This window comes from Rasamsonia emersonii (genome assembly GCF_000968595.1).
Source record: "Rasamsonia emersonii CBS 393.64 chromosome Unknown ctg1118621760192, whole genome shotgun sequence".
Classification (NCBI taxonomy): Eukaryota; Fungi; Ascomycota; class Eurotiomycetes; order Eurotiales; family Trichocomaceae; genus Rasamsonia; species Rasamsonia emersonii.
The window spans coordinates 37544-52645 of record NW_013563151.1 but is presented as its reverse complement, the minus strand read 5'-3'; the positions used below and the strand labels follow the sequence as shown (position 1 = coordinate 52645).

General features: G+C 49.9%; 5 protein-coding genes across 5 annotated transcripts; 2 read left to right on the top strand and 3 right to left on the bottom strand.

Moving 5' to 3' along the window:
- Positions 1-1069: 1069 nt before the first annotated feature.
- T310_4891 (uncharacterized protein) lies at positions 1070-2288 on the bottom strand (the record flags this gene model as incomplete). The annotated part of the gene is made up of 4 exons (XM_013472256.1): positions 1070-1336; positions 1390-1712; positions 1784-1939; positions 1997-2288. 4 exons carry the CDS (start codon positions 2286-2288, stop codon positions 1070-1072), a joined length of 1038 nt encoding a protein of 345 aa, XP_013327710.1.
- Positions 2289-3079: 791 nt separating this feature from the next.
- Positions 3080-5288, top strand: T310_4890 (MFS sugar transporter; the record flags this gene model as incomplete). Its single annotated transcript, XM_013472255.1, has 9 exons — positions 3080-3124; positions 3342-3434; positions 3493-3767; positions 3817-4366; positions 4414-4501; positions 4553-4751; positions 4802-4902; positions 4950-5048; positions 5119-5288. The coding sequence occupies 9 exons, from the start codon at positions 3080-3082 to the stop codon at positions 5286-5288; spliced, it is 1620 nt and encodes a 539-aa protein (XP_013327709.1).
- Positions 5289-5760: 472 nt separating this feature from the next.
- Positions 5761-8299, bottom strand: T310_4889 (uncharacterized protein; the record flags this gene model as incomplete). Its single annotated transcript, XM_013472254.1, has 5 exons — positions 5761-6529; positions 6595-7193; positions 7238-7608; positions 7664-7935; positions 8010-8299. The coding sequence occupies 5 exons, from the start codon at positions 8297-8299 to the stop codon at positions 5761-5763; spliced, it is 2301 nt and encodes a 766-aa protein (XP_013327708.1).
- A 727-nt stretch (positions 8300-9026) lies between these two features.
- Positions 9027-10152, top strand: T310_4888 (Hyoscyamine 6-dioxygenase; the record flags this gene model as incomplete). The annotated part of the gene is made up of 2 exons (XM_013472253.1): positions 9027-9413; positions 9463-10152. 2 exons carry the CDS (start codon positions 9027-9029, stop codon positions 10150-10152), a joined length of 1077 nt encoding a protein of 358 aa, XP_013327707.1.
- A 94-nt stretch (positions 10153-10246) lies between these two features.
- On the bottom strand, positions 10247-11414 carry T310_4887 (Aldo/keto reductase; the record flags this gene model as incomplete). Its single annotated transcript, XM_013472252.1, has 3 exons — positions 10247-11035; positions 11090-11244; positions 11300-11414. 3 exons carry the CDS (start codon positions 11412-11414, stop codon positions 10247-10249), a joined length of 1059 nt encoding a protein of 352 aa, XP_013327706.1.
- Positions 11415-15102: the final 3688 nt, after the last annotated feature.

The window sequence follows — 15102 nt, the reverse complement described above, 5'->3', positions numbered from 1 at the left end:
CTCGAGCAGCCGAGAGGACACGGAAGGATGATGAATGGGGGCTGGCAGCCCTAGAGGAGGCAGAACGTGAGGGAGAAGGATAATAGGGGAGGGTGGCCTGCAGTAGGCAGGCGACACCCATACTGACACTGGCAACAAGGAGGGCTTATAAAGGCCCAAAAGCCCTACGCAACTAGGCGGCCTGGGGCGAGGAAAAGGTTCAGAATGGCCAAAGATGGGATTAGGGACTAATAGGGGCTTCTGCCCAAGAATCGGGGTCTGTCATAGCCGAAAGGCTCGGTATGGACGTTAAACCTGATTATAATAATAATAATAATAAAACAATACATATGCTACTATAGACAGGCTTGTCGAGACAGGACGCGTCCGACGAATAGCCGTTTACGTATTAGTGCATGGTTGCTGATTGGGCGGACAAGAAATTAGGTTGTGGTGACAGCAAGCTTAAACGGCGGAAGGAACCGGGGTAAGCGCCAATCGCCGATTCGCCGGTGCCTTGGCAGTCTTGGTAGCCGCCGCGGGCCCCACTTTCTGGTCGCCTCGTTCCTTCCGTAAAAATGCTGGTAGGGCTAGGCAGGAGCAAACCCTTGTTCCGGAAGGTGCGGCCGGGGCTGCCAATGTCCCAGGCTGGTAATTCCTTCCCAATAGCAATCCTCCTGCCCTGACGAAACATGTGACTAGACAGGGATCTTTTCGTCACAATTTCACATTGCTTTTTTTTTCTCGCTCTCCTTTATTTCGCGCATTCTCGACTGTCTCGCGTCCTGTGCCGCTTGTGCATTCACTAGCACTGCCTCGACGATCCTTGAGGTACCCTGGCTCGTATTAAGACGAATTATGCGGTAGTCTATAGTGACGAGGCTCACAGCTGGTCGGTTCATGGCGCACGGCCAGTTTCTTCGCAATCACCTGGTCCATGCTTCTGCTTGCTTAATACACTCCTTCACGAGATTACCGCTGCTCTGATAGCCACTTATGTAATTGCATAATTATGCAAAAGTCTAGACCATCGAAACTAACACTATGTATTATATAGATATGTCGGTATCAACAGCTATATGGCAACCAGCTAAAAAATGGCCATAATGTTGGGAGGCGAAGACACGCCGCCGGGCATGTTGAATGGCGTCGACGCCACGAAAAACGTCCATCGTTGCAGTTCAGCACAGGTCCGCGACAGCGCCTCCAGATCGAACATTTCTCCTGTTGGAGCATGGTCAGCACAGCCTGGCGCAGTCTGCCTACTGGTCGGAGAACTCTTCCTACCAATTGGCATTCCCCATCCAGCAATGATGTACTCGTGCAGGAACAACTCGGGATTCACGGGCGGGTAGACCTTGCTCTCCGTAAGTATCGACAGGACGTCTATAAACTGGATCTGAGGCTTACCTCCCAGCTGATCGCATCGCTCGCAACGGCAGAAAAGCCCGTGTCCCACAGCCAGCGCAGAACGTCGACCGTCGCTTCGACTCCGGCGTGCTGGGGGTTAGGGTTCTGGGAGTACGCTTTCTTCTGCTCTTCAGTCATGATGGTGTCCCACTCCTTGGTGACTCCGATCCGGATGAGGAGGATGTCGCCCTTCTGGAAGGTGATGTTGCATTCTTTGGCGATTTCCAGGATGTCGGACAGTTTGATCTGATGCTGCGAGAAGGTGGTGTACTTGATGCCCCGCTTTTCCGCCCATGCGGCGTAGTCAATCAGAACCCCTCGACCTGTCGCACAAAACATAGGCTCAGAATATGAACTGAAGAGGGGTTGATCAGGACTGAGAACGGATAGATACCTGCGATGCCTTCTTTCGCCCAGTGCTGGAGCCCAATTCGGTCATTGTTTCGGTCATTGATCTCCTCCGCCGTCGTTCCGCCATAGAAGACCCGCTTGGTCTGACCTGGCACTGTCTGCGAGAAATGGCGAAGCCCATCCCATTGACTGCTTTGTTCTGGTGATCAATTAGCAAGTAGACTTGCCACAACACCACCACGTTGTCTAGACCTACGAGGATTGAAGGTATAGATATCGTCGTAGGCAATGCCGCCCAGCAGCGGAACAATCTGATGCTGACAGGGCGTCCGACCCAGCCCCGGGTAGTCCAGCTTGGTCAGGTCCCAGTTCATGGTCACTCTGCGGCCGGTCTTGATCTCGCTGGCTGCTGCCCGGGCCACGACTTCGGGGGTCAGCAGAGCAAGCTTGCCGAGGCCTTCTTCATGGCTGCCGGGCGCGCCAACCCACACCTGCTTGGGGTTGGGGAGTTCATCGAAGGGAATGTCAAAGGGAGATTTGCTAGCCATGGTCAATGCGAGTTCAACTGCTACGAGTTTTATCTCAATGCCTTGAGGCTGCGTTATAAATTTTATAATGCATTGTGAGGGGCATGCAGGATAAGGGGCGAAAACGAGGGGTTGTAATACCGTTGTCCACGTTTGCCGCCGGTTAAGCTTAAAATTACAGATACTTGCCTATCTGGGTAAAACCATAACCGTGGCTTGTACCTGGATTCCAGATTCGGCATCATAAAAGCTGTTCTGGGTAGGCGGTCAGCGATAGATTCCTCACGTGGTCTGCTTTATATCCAGATTCAGCTTAGTCTCGAGTCAATGCGCTGTATATCGCCATACTCCGTACTGCTATTGTGTGGCACGAACTGAGTTGTAATTGCGCTGTACGAGTAATTTACAGCAACAGCAACACAGCACATCGCACATCCCTATTATCTCGTCTCAGACTGCCCTTCATGTCAATGCTCGAACGAGGGTCCCTGGTACCGGCTGTCTGCATACTGCAGGCTGACTGATGCCGCGGAAGACGTGGCGCCAGACCGCGTCTGCACTAACAGCACACCCTTGCAACTTCTCATCCACTTCGTCTTTTCGTCTCTGCACGTTATACTCCACATCAGCCAGGGATCGCCGTGACGAATGTCTGCCCGGTCGATGCATGGCGGGGGAGTCCAAAGTTAATTATTAGGCGCTATGAAGATTGTCTGTTCATTTCCTCGACAGCAAGCGGATTGTTTTCCGATCGATCAGGCCCGAAAATGGCTCGACAGCGGCAAGCGAGACGCTGGTGGCACCGCTTCGATATGGCGCTGGGTCTGTACGACGCAGTGCGCGGTACGGAGTACGGAGTACGCCCTACTTAGCCAGTCTCCCCTCCGCTGTCAGGGATGACTGATTTTGTGATCACGTTGGCAATGCTGTGATGAAACAACAGCTCGTGAGACCGTTGAATTTCGACTTGATTCTTTCTGATTTTTTTTTTACCTCCCCCTCTAGTCAGCTTCACGCAAATCAATTGCCTGCTCATTCGCTTCCCTGCCATATTCTGCAGTAATACGGTCTCAGAGGGACGCTGAGAACCGGAAAATGGGAGACTTTGGGACTCAGACCAGCTTCTACAGCAGGCTGGTCATCGTCTTCGTGGCAATTGGGTCTCTGGTGAGTGATTCAGATGCGCATGTCGCTTCTCAATGCTCATAGAATATGTCCATTGCAGACCTACGGTTACTGCGCGTCGATTATCAGCAGCACCATCGGCCAGCCGGGCTGGTATTCGTACTTCCATCTTCCTCAGGAGGGCGAACCCGGATATGCGTCAATCACCACACCGGCCATTGCAACTGCCAATGGCGTCTTCAGCGCTGGTGGCGCCGTGGGCTCGCTGTTGATCATGTGGTCCTGCGACTACTTTGGGCGCAAGGTCAACATCCAGCTGGGCGCGTTTTTCAGTGTTCTAGGGGGAGCGCTCCAGGGAGGTGCAGAGAATCTGAAGTGTGTCCCGGACCTTCCATTGATAAGTTGGCCACAACTAACTGTATAGGATGTTCCATGCTGGGCGGTTCATTTGCGGGCTGGGCATTGGAATCCTCGTCACTGTCTGTCCGATGTATCTGTCCGAGTTATCGAGTCCCTACCGACGCGGCTGGCTGGTCGGGCATCATGCCATCTTCCTCGTCTTTGGCTACATGCTGTCCAGCTGGGTGGGCTTTGGATGCTACTTCGCGGAGACCACAATGCCTTCATTTGGCTGGCGATTCCCCCTTGCGCTGCAGTGCTTTCCGCCTCTCGTCCTGCTGCTGGGATCTCCGTGGCTGCCGCGCTCCCCTCGGTGGCTGATCTCCAAAGGCAAGATGGACGAGGCGCAGAAGGTGTTGAAGCGGCTGCGCAAGTCCCCCGACGATCCCAACGACCTGGTGGCCAAAGAGGAGTTCTACCAGACCAAGGAGCAGCTTCGACTGGAGGCGCAGAAGCTGGCTGCAACCGGCCACAGCGTTTGGACGGCCGTGTGGAAGATCAAGTCGTACAGAAAGCGAATGATCATTGGCTTTTTGACGCAGTGGGGAGCCGAGTTTGGTGGGCCACTGATTATTGTACGTGGTAGTAAACGATGAACTGGATTGCCTGCTGATTGTTGCAGAACAACTACGCCGTGCTCCTGTACACCAACCTCGGGATGACGGGCAGCATGCCGCTGCTTTTGAGTGCGCTCTGGCTTACTACGGCTGGTAAGATTCTCAAGAGGAAAAGTGGTACGATTGTCTAAGCTGATGGTTTAGGTCTCATCTACAATCCGCTTGGGTCCTGGCTGCACGACAAGGTGAATTCTCGCCGAGGCATGTTCATGACTGATTTTGTTGGGATCATCGTGACGACCTCCTGTCTTGCCGCGATGACAGCCGAGTATGCCGGCACGAAGAATCGGGCAGGTAACGCGATGGGCATTTTCTTCATCTTCCTCTACCTGGCTTTCCAGGGGTGGGTGTATTTCTTTCCCATGCGACTTGCGACAAAACTAACTCTGTCAGCACCTGCTGCGACACGACCATGTATCTCTACGTGTCAGAGATTTTCCCCACGGAGATCCGGCCGATTGGGATGGGATTCTCTCTATTTGGGCAGTTTGCAGGTGCGTAAGCACTTTCTAGACTAGAGAACTGGCCTAACGTGCAGCAGCAACTATCATCCTCCTGCAGACAGCGCCCATTGGCTTCAACAACGTAGGCTGGAAGTACTACCTAGTCATCATCTGCTGGTCTGTCGTTTTTCTGCCAGGTATGACCAAACCATAGAACATGCTTGATAAAAGAGAACTTTAACTCATGTCTGACGTCTGCGTCTGCAGTGATCTACTTCTTCTTCCCCGAAACCGCCCGCCTGAGCCTGGAGGAAATCGCAAAGAAGTTTGGTGAAGACGTCGCCGTCCACGTCACTGACGCGACTGAGGAGGAAAGACGGGAGCTGGAGAAGCAGCTAGCCGAGTCGTCCGACGGGCCGAGTGAGGAGGCTGTTTAAAAAATGGTTTCTAGCGGGGAGATAAGTACTTATCTATACTAGACGCGATTTCTATCTACTATATGCTATCTATCAACAATCGGTGTGCATGTGACAGGAGGAGATCTTATTGAAAGAAAAGTAAATGAAAAGGCCCATTAATTTTGGCTTGTGGCATGCACTTTACAAAATATTATTGTTTCTGTCGTTGACCTTCTTCTGGTCTTTGTACTGTACTATCTATTTTTATACTATCACTATGATAGCTGTGTATGATTGAATAGAATAATAATATTTATTTTATTTTATTTTATTTTATTTTGTTTTATTTTATTTTGTTTATTTATAAAATTCTCATTTATCTATCTCCCCACGTTCCTTCTTCATTCCTCAGTCACGGCTCCCTCTCTCTTTCACCTCATCACAACATCAGTCGAGCTGTCGCAGCCCAGCTTATCATCATCATCATTATCATAACTCTTGACTCAGCCATTTAATAAGCTCGATTCATTTCTTTTCCCTCCCAACCCCATTCACTCTCTTGTTGAGTTTTCTTTCCCCCCCTCGCCCTCTCCATCTCCCTCTCCCGCCACCACCACGTCGCAGCCAGCGTTGCCGCAGGACCAACCACGGCCGAACCAATGACGACAGCCAGCCAAGCCCGTCGGAGCAAAATATCGTTTTCAACGATATTCACCCTTCGCAGGTCCCATGCTGTGAAGAGGCACCAGGTGAGAATGGTTAGGGAGAGGGAGGAGAGGTTGGCTATATCATCTGCCCCCGTGAGGGAATACGTGTTCCTCAGGGCATACGTGTACTTGCTAATGAAAACGACGTGCGCAACGCTAGTAACTGCGAAGAAGAAAGCATACAACCGCGCAAGGGAGGGCATGTCGAGAGCGCCGAACATTTCTTTTGGTCCGTCTTTTCTTGTTCTTGCGCTTGTTTCTGTCGTTGTTCTTGCAGGGATCAGGCTGAAAAGCTCCCTGCACAAAACGCCGAAATGCGTCATGTTCCATGCCCGGACAAGTGCGGATACGGATCCGTCGTGGGTGAGCTCTCCCAGGCTGCTCACCGTCTGTACGATCGGGACAAAGTATATACAGGCCAGCCCCGTGGCCAAGGCTTTCGCGACGTCCGGTTCGATGGCTCGTGGACAGGGGTAGTAGAACATCTTGTCGCGACTGAGCGCGATGTGCAGGATGAAGTAGATGGGCGTGACGACGGAGAAGAACTGTGCAGCGAGGAGGAATGGGATGGCGCTGTGATGTTCACCAAAGGGAATTAATTAGGCTTGTTCGTCCGGATATGTGTTTGTGAGTAATACCTGCCAAGCGGAGAGAACCAAAAACTCCTTCGATACGACTCGATCATCCACAGTCCGTGAATGGCGACGGCAGAGATAGCGGCGTACAGCTGCAGCAGGGACGATCCAGCTGGACTAGTGTCAACGACTGCTGGTGCAGCATATCGTTTGAGGATACACGGCGCTAAGGCCGCAACAAGAATCAGAAGGATCCAAACCACCGTCGCGGCAACAGGCCTGTCTTCTAGCGTCATCTTCACCTCGTCTTCCCATGCGACGATGCCCCGTCGCTTGGGCGGAGGCAGGTATCGCAGCCTACAGCCCGGGATCAAGGCTTCGGCGATTCGAGGTATGATGGGCTCGATGCCCAGGTTGCCCATGACTTGCAAGTTGATGACTTTGAGAAACGGGTTGTCCAGCGAATCCAGCTGTTGCGTGCTGCGTGCGGCCTCCATCAGACGCTCTGTCCTGGGCTTGCGCACGCGCTGGAATTTAGCGAATGCGTGCTGGATGCTGTCGCCATCGAGCGCATTCCGCTGGACCAGCTCCAGCAGCAGATCTGCCAGCTGGGCAGCAGACTCGATGGCAGAGTTGCCGCCTTGTCCGGTGATGGGATTCATCTACGCGGTCAGACCTATGTCACTATCTAGCGCATCTAGCATACCTTGTGGAATGAATCCCCCAGCAGGACAACTCGCTTGTAGAAGCACCTGTCCAGCACGTACTCCTCCAGCGGCACCAGCACCGAATACAGCCGCCTGACGTACACCTCGCCAAAGGTCAGGCCCTCGCAGAGCACGTCGTCGGCGGTCCTGGCCGCGAGCGTCTTTTCGTCGTCGACGGTGTAGCGGGGGATATCCGGGCCAACTGTCCTGGTTTCGTTCTTGAAGAAGGCGAACCAGTACGTTTTTCCGTCCGGTCCGGCTTGGAAGAGATACGAGCGGTGTTTCTTGAAGACTTTGAAGCCGGGGTCCTTTTCGATGGCCTCGAGCGAGTCAGATATGCCGAACAGGCAGCTGTATGTGCATGTGATCGCTGAGATGAGTCAATTAACTGATAGTAATGTATTCAGAGAGGAAGGATTTCTGACATTTTCGTTCGCGGTCCGAGATAAAACCCGGAATCTCAGCGTCTGCAATCCGCCACATTTCCTGCCTCATGCGACTATGCACGCCATCGGCGCCGACGACGATACTGCCAGTGAATTCAGAGCCGTCTGTCGTCTCGACCTTTACTTCGGAGCCCAAGAATTCGACTTTGATGACTTCGCAAGAGGTGTGTATCTTGGACTTGTCCTTGAGGTTGTCGTACAGCGCTTGGATGACCTGCTGTCGGTCGAGGAAGCGCATTTTGTACCCTGTCCTGTCGTCATCAGTAATATTTAATATATTGTACTGTACATATTAACTGTATGTATATATATCTTTGTGTCTTACATCCCCTCCAGATAATACCCATACTCGTCATACACCCGCAGCCGACGCCCCCTTGGATCGAACCTGGCCATGGAGTCCATCGCCACGCTCAGACGCTCAATGACCTCGCACACCCCTATCTGGTCCAGAATCCGGAAGCCATTGGGCAACAGGGCGATGCTGGCGCCGAGCTGGGGTGCAATGACGGCGTGTTTCTCGAGAAGCTCGTACGCGATGCCGTATGTCTCGAGCATGTTGGCGAGTGCCATGCCGGCGATGCTGCCGCCGACGATGAGGACTTTGAATGTCATGTTGGCAGATGCCGAAAATAATAAATGATATTATAATATTGAAGATTGTCGCTGGCTTTTTGCTGTCTATCTTTAATATCGTCCAGGTGAGCCAGGTCCATCCGCTTACAAAGATGTTGTACATACATACAGCAACATTCTCTCCCGCGTGCCTGTCATACAAGCAGGATGGTATCACCTGTTTATGCTTCTGGTATGCTGGAGGTTGTACATGCAGTACGACATAGTGTGTCCAGCGCATTCCTGAGACAGTAAAACAATAATAATAGCAATGGCAACAAAGACGGCATGTTGCATATCCAGATCAAGCATCTATTTCATCAGTCCTAAGACTTGTCCAGTCCATTCTGTTAGCTCTAGGAAGACGTGTGCAGTAATTGTAGTACAGAGTAGCGCGATCAGGAATAACCTGCTTATGGTGTAACGTTATACATGCAGGTACTGTACAGATATAGAAGTTGTTCGCCAGCAGGGAACTTGAATATGCATTAGAAGTGAAATTTTCAGTTGGGCTTTTTGATAAGTATATTCAGAGTGTTAGAATAAGATATTATTGGTGATAGCTGCTAACTGCTGGTAAATTAATTCTGATTGATTGCGATGACTGTGGAGACAATTGCATCATCTTCATCTGTCATTAATTACCCCACACAACCATGCATAACTATCTTCTCCGTAACTATACAACTCAACAATACCAACTGCCATGACATAGTATACGACTGACATGTTCTCCCACGCCTTCACCTCCATCCCCATCATCGACCTCTCGCTCGCCTCGTCCCCGAGCACTCGCAGCGAACTGCTCCACCAACTCCGCCACGCCCTCACCTCCGTCGGCTTCCTGTACGTAGCCAACCATGGCGTCCCCGAGAAGGTGATTTCCGATCTTGTCGAGGCGCTGCCAAAGCTCTTCGCGTTGCCCGCGCAGGCCAAAGACGAGATCGCGCTGCGCAACTCGCCGCATTTCCTCGGCTACAGCAGCGTGGGCGCCGAGATGACGGCCGGCAGGACCGATCGGAGAGAGCAGGTCGAGTTTGCGACTGAGCTGGAGGAGAGATGGGCTCCTGGATGCGGGATTCCGTTGTATGAGAGGTTGAAGGGGCCGAATCAGGTAGGTATTATTATATCTGAATCTTTCAATATGCTGATGATATGTATAGTGGCCATCTGCGTACCCCGCTCTCCGCCCAATCGTCGAGACATACATTCGCGAACTCACTGCCCTGGGCGAGCGATTCCTCCGTCTGGTCGCTGAAGCGCTGTCTCTGCCATCAGATACTTTCTTCCCCTTCCTGTCTGACCAGCACCGTCTCAAGCTCGTCCATTATCCCGCATCAGATCCCTCTTCAGACAATTGTCAAGGCGTAGGCCCCCACAAAGACTCCTCCGGATGGTGGACATTCCTCCTGCAGGCATCGCCCCCGGAAACCAAAGGCCTGCAAGCCCTCAACCGCAACGGCGAATGGATCGACGTCCCCGCCATCCCCGGTACGTTCGTCGTCAACATCGGCCAGGCTTTCGAAGTCGTGACCACCGGGGTCTGCAAGGCGACGGTGCATCGCGTGCTTTCCGGTCCGCACGATCGGTTCAGCGTGCCTTTCTTCCAGGGCGTGCGGGGCAGTCTGACCAAGGCAGAGGCGGTGGAGACGTTGAGGGGGCATTTTGAAGAGCATTTCCGTCGCCATGATGAAGAGGGCGAGAGTGAACAGGCCCAGATCGACTCGCCTTTTCTTAGAGGGAAGTATGATACTTGGGGCGAGTCGCAGCTTCGGACCAAGATTCGGAGTCATCGCGATGTGGGGAGGAAGTTTTACGCGGACGTTTACGAGAAGTATATTAATGACGACTGACTAAAGAATCGTGATGTTATTGTACGTGTGTTTTGTATGTTTGCGTCTAGGATTCATTATACTAAACCATGAAAGGCGACGAAGAAAACGTCTATCAAAATCGCAGCGGCTCCTCCTTCGGCTTGTTCCCAACCACCTGCTCGATCCTCTCGAGAATCTCAGGCGTCAGCTTCTTGGCCACCTCGAGGGCGCGCACATTCTCGTAGATCTGCTCCGGCCTCGACGCCCCCGTGATGAGAGACGAGACATTGGGGTTCTTGAGCGCCCAGGCCAGCGCGAGCTGGGCCAGCGACGCATTCAGCTCCTCAGCGATGGGCTTGAGCTTGGCCACGATGGCCAGGTTCTTCTGCCACGTCTCGTCGCCGAACGTCTTGGCGAAGTTGGTGATGAACTGGTCCTTGCCCTTGCCCTCGGCCAGACGGCTGCCCGGCGGCGGCGCGGGCTGGTCGTTGTATTTGCCCGTCAGGATACCTTGCTTCAGCGGCGAGAACACCGTCAGCCCCAGCCCGTGCTCCTCGTACAGCCAGCGGTATTCGCCCTCGACGCGCTCGCGCGCCAGCAGGTTGTACTGCGGCTGCTCGACCACGGGGCCGATCAGGCCCAGCTTGTCCGCCACGCGCCATGCTTCGGCGATCTCGCTGGCTGACCACTCCGAGGTGCCCCAGTAGAACGCCTTGCCGGTGTTGATGACATGGTTGAAGGCGCGGACGATCTCCTCGATGGGCGTGTGGCGGTCTGGCCGGTGTGCGTAGACGATATCAACGTAGTCGAGGCCGAGACGCTTGAGAGAGAGATCGAGGCCTTCAATGACGTGTTTCCGGGAGAGGCCTTTGTTGTTGATGGGGTTTTGGGGGTCTTTGGCGTTGGCCTGGCCCCAGTAGATCTATACACAGTCAGCATAATATCCCCGCTGATGCAAATGATGCAATGTGCAGACCTTCGTCGAAATAACCAAATCCTGCCTATTCCAGCCAAACTTCTTGATCGCCTTGCCCATGACGATTTCTGACTGTCCACCGGCGTACCCCTCTGCGGTATCGAAGAAGTTGATTCCCGCGTCGAAAGCGGCCTTCATGCATTCGAACGTTCTTTCTATGCTGGCGTTAGACGCGCGCGTAACACTTTTTTTTTGGGTGTATTTACGCACCATCCTCAACATGCCCACCGTACGTAAGCCAGCCACCCAGCGAGATGACCGAGACTTGAAGCCCGGTGCGGCCGAGGAAACGGTACTCCATCGGAGGGAGGTTTTTGTCCGCCATGGCGTCAGTCTGCAAGTAGTAATTCCTCAGTGGGAGATGTGTTGTCGGTATGTATGTACAGTACGAGAGAGAGAATAGATGGAGATACGAATGCGGGCACGACGCGAATATATAAGGATAAGGAAGGGCTAACAGCTCTCAAGACTAATAATAGCTAGCTTAGCTTCGTAGATAGACACAGTTATGTGCTCTACATACCCAACTAAGCCATCGACCTACCTAGAAGGTACTGGCGTCGATTGCACCATTTATTAACTAGACTAAATAATGTAGCTAGCTAGCCAGACAGACAAGCTGGGATGTATCCATGGATGGATAGTGGGGTAATGGATTGGATCCTGCGGAGTGTCGGCTGAGAAGTCCGTTCGGTGTATCTCCGGTGGTACTCTACATAGTACAGTAGTAGTATAAGTAGTGCAGTACTACTCTGTATGAAGGGAGGTGAAAGGAGAAGGATCATTCTTGCAAAAAGTACGTTCATGTACTGAGACTACATGTTGACCAGTCATGTTGTCTGTACAGTACATTCTGATTGATTTATTTATTAGGGGTTGACAGAGTTCGGAGGAAATGTCGGAGAAATAGAAAAAAAAACTTTTCATGACTGTCATTGCATTATTGGTTCCTTTTTATTTCGCACTGACGTCCATCCTCTATCCATGGATAAAGGAGCTACGAAGCTTCAAATTGAGTTCAATTTAATATGTAGTTCTCAGCAGCTGCTACTCAAATGGAAAATGATAGAATCTACCTCAAGAATAATAATAATCTAATAGTAGTAGGTACGTATTTTTCCACCCCTACCCCTCATCATTTACACGCAGACATCGTGCCCCGCTGTTGCGTCACAAATTCGGTAGAATGAATTAGATTAATTACGGAATAGCTCCCATTGGCCAATAACGATTAGGATTAATAATAATTAGAACAGCATGGAAGTACTCCGTACCTGAAATGCGGGGTTGTGCACAAAAATGGCAGGGGTCAAACATTCAAGGCAGCTCAACCCGCAAAGAAGCTTTTACGGAGTAGGCTTTTCCTGATGTGATGCTTGAATGGAGCTGGTGATTGGCTCGATTTATCTTTTTTTATACTCAATCGGGATTGTCGCTCTATGTATGTATGTACATTAACTGAGGTGGTAAATGTTATTATTATTATCAAGGACTAATGGACATATGTTAACTTGAAAATAGTGATGTTAGTTGGCGAGTAAAGGGTCTAGAGTATTTATTGGGGTTGGTTTTGAATTGCTTGGTTTGTGTAAGGGATTTATTTACCAGACTGTATATTAGGTGCTGACTCATAAATTGCAAGCATTTCAACAGCATAAAAAGAGTCAAAAGAAGAGAAAAAAAGGAGAGAAAGAGAACTAGTTGACTACAGTAACCAAGATTCTCAGCTTTAATACCTTTAGCAGCAAGACTGTAGCAGGGTCATTCTCGCAGATAATCAAGGAGCTCATTGGCAGCAGTAATTCGTTTATTTAATGCTGTGCTTGCATCTTTTCTCTATATCCCGTCAGGCAACACTTGCTCCCTGCTTAGATAGATACCATTCGGATGGCCAATCTATTGATCCTAGCTACTATGTACTGGCCGATGGAATTAGATAGTCACTTCCTAAGTAATGATGGTTCTTACAAAAAGGATATTGTGGAGAAATTCTTCCCTGTATACTGCCATTTTCCCACTACTGCAGAATCTTGACCAGTGCCTAATCGGTCAGTGATAGAAGGTGTAACGTCACTGAGAACATCTCGAAATGATGCATACAGATGGTGAGATGGCATTAGGATAGAGGAAGAAATATATGCCTAAAGCAACTTTACTCAGGATTCACTCGATAAGGAGAAGCTTAACGAATTTCAAAGTAGTCAGTTTGGATATAATATCCATTCTGTATGTCCAAGATCCAAATCCAATACACGAAGGATACGCCATAGGACAAGCTGTCTGTTAGGAAATGGATGGACTAGGGGATTTTGTATAGTTAAGGCTATCACTATACTGTAAACTATATATTCTATAGAAGACTTTTTTGTTGCATTCTCTCTGGCCTTATATTACTGGTCTTAGGTGTGAGCGTGGCAGTAGAAAGATCCTGGGACAGACTGTCCTTTATACGTATTCTACCATTTCTTATCGATGCTATACTCTGAATGATATCCGTTTTAGCTAGTCCTACGACAGGTATTCAGTATCACATGAGTGAGTAAGAATAAGTTCTAAACTATAGTTTACAATTCCCACTTTCCTGTAACTCTTACGAAGAATAGGAAATCTGTAAGCAGCTAGGAGATCTGGGTCATATGAAGCAAATGAATCCTCGAAGAAGATACAAGCTGATCAAGTTGATCGAACTAAGCATACAATCCATCTATTCTCATATTTGACTTTCCTTGTTACTGAAGACTTTTCATACTCAGACTTCTCGTATTAGTCAGTTCATATCTTTACTGTATTGACAGTATGCTATGCTAGCGGGTGTGCCAATGTCATTGACATACTCGGACGACAACTTATAGCTAATCGATTTTGATCTGCTATTCTTAGTAATAATACATACAATTAATGCATAAAATATCACACCAACATAGCTAATCCTGCAATATGCCACTTGTATATTCCATTGTTGACCATTTCCCCACAAAATTGATCTCCAGTTCAGACTTTTTTTTATCGCTGATTATTACTGGCAGTCACACTCCACGTTGTCGCCGCTGTAGAAAGGAAAATAGAAAAAGAAATTAGCAAAAGATTGTCGCGAAATTAGTTATATTAGGGTAGGAAAAATAAGGAGTTGGATGTCTACAAAGGAAGGAAATATTATTCGATGTAACACTCACAAGTAGAAATGGCACGACCCAGATTTGTACTTATGTGCAACACACTGTAGCAGCCCTCAGCATCAGTTTAAAATAAAAACAGAAACGAGACAAAAAGAAGAGAAAGATACTCACCCAGGTATTGCAGTCCTTGTCATCAAAGCCAGTATTGCCACAGATCCCTGCAGGCGGTTCCTGTCCGTCCCCCATCTTCTCAACCGCGGCGGCGGATGCTGTGAGAGCAAAGAGGAATGCGAGGGTGATGGTCTTGAGCTGCATTTTTGTAAGGTGTCTTTGTTGAAGTAATTTGACTGAATTGAATGGAGAGCTTTCTTCGATGGATGAATGAATGAATGGCGATACATACCTACTTGTATGTACAATACTTACCTAATTAGGTACTCCGAGATCGACGAGAAAAATATCCCCAGGATGATTCCCCGCCCCCACAAACCAAGCCCGGCGCCACAGCCGCCGTTGCATATCATTTCCGAATGGATGATGATCTGCGGGCAGTGGAATTTCTAGAATTTGTCGCACTTAAGCCCCAACAACGGCGTCATTGTCGACACTTTTTTCTTTGCTTGAGTGCACATGTGTTACAGATCCTGGACTGTGGACGGTATCCATTCTCGGGTACATGTACAAACGATACCACGAATTGAAATCTCCTTGCCTATCATAATCCATCATAGCTTAACATAGACTAGTTACTTTACCTAGATAGTAGGTAGACACAGGAACATCTTCGTCCAGACCAAATGGGAAGTGGGACCGGCTACTCCGTACTTCTCGAAAACTCATCGCGGTATTCCCTACATATATTAGGTATGTATGTTTAGTCTTAAGTTCTTATCTTGA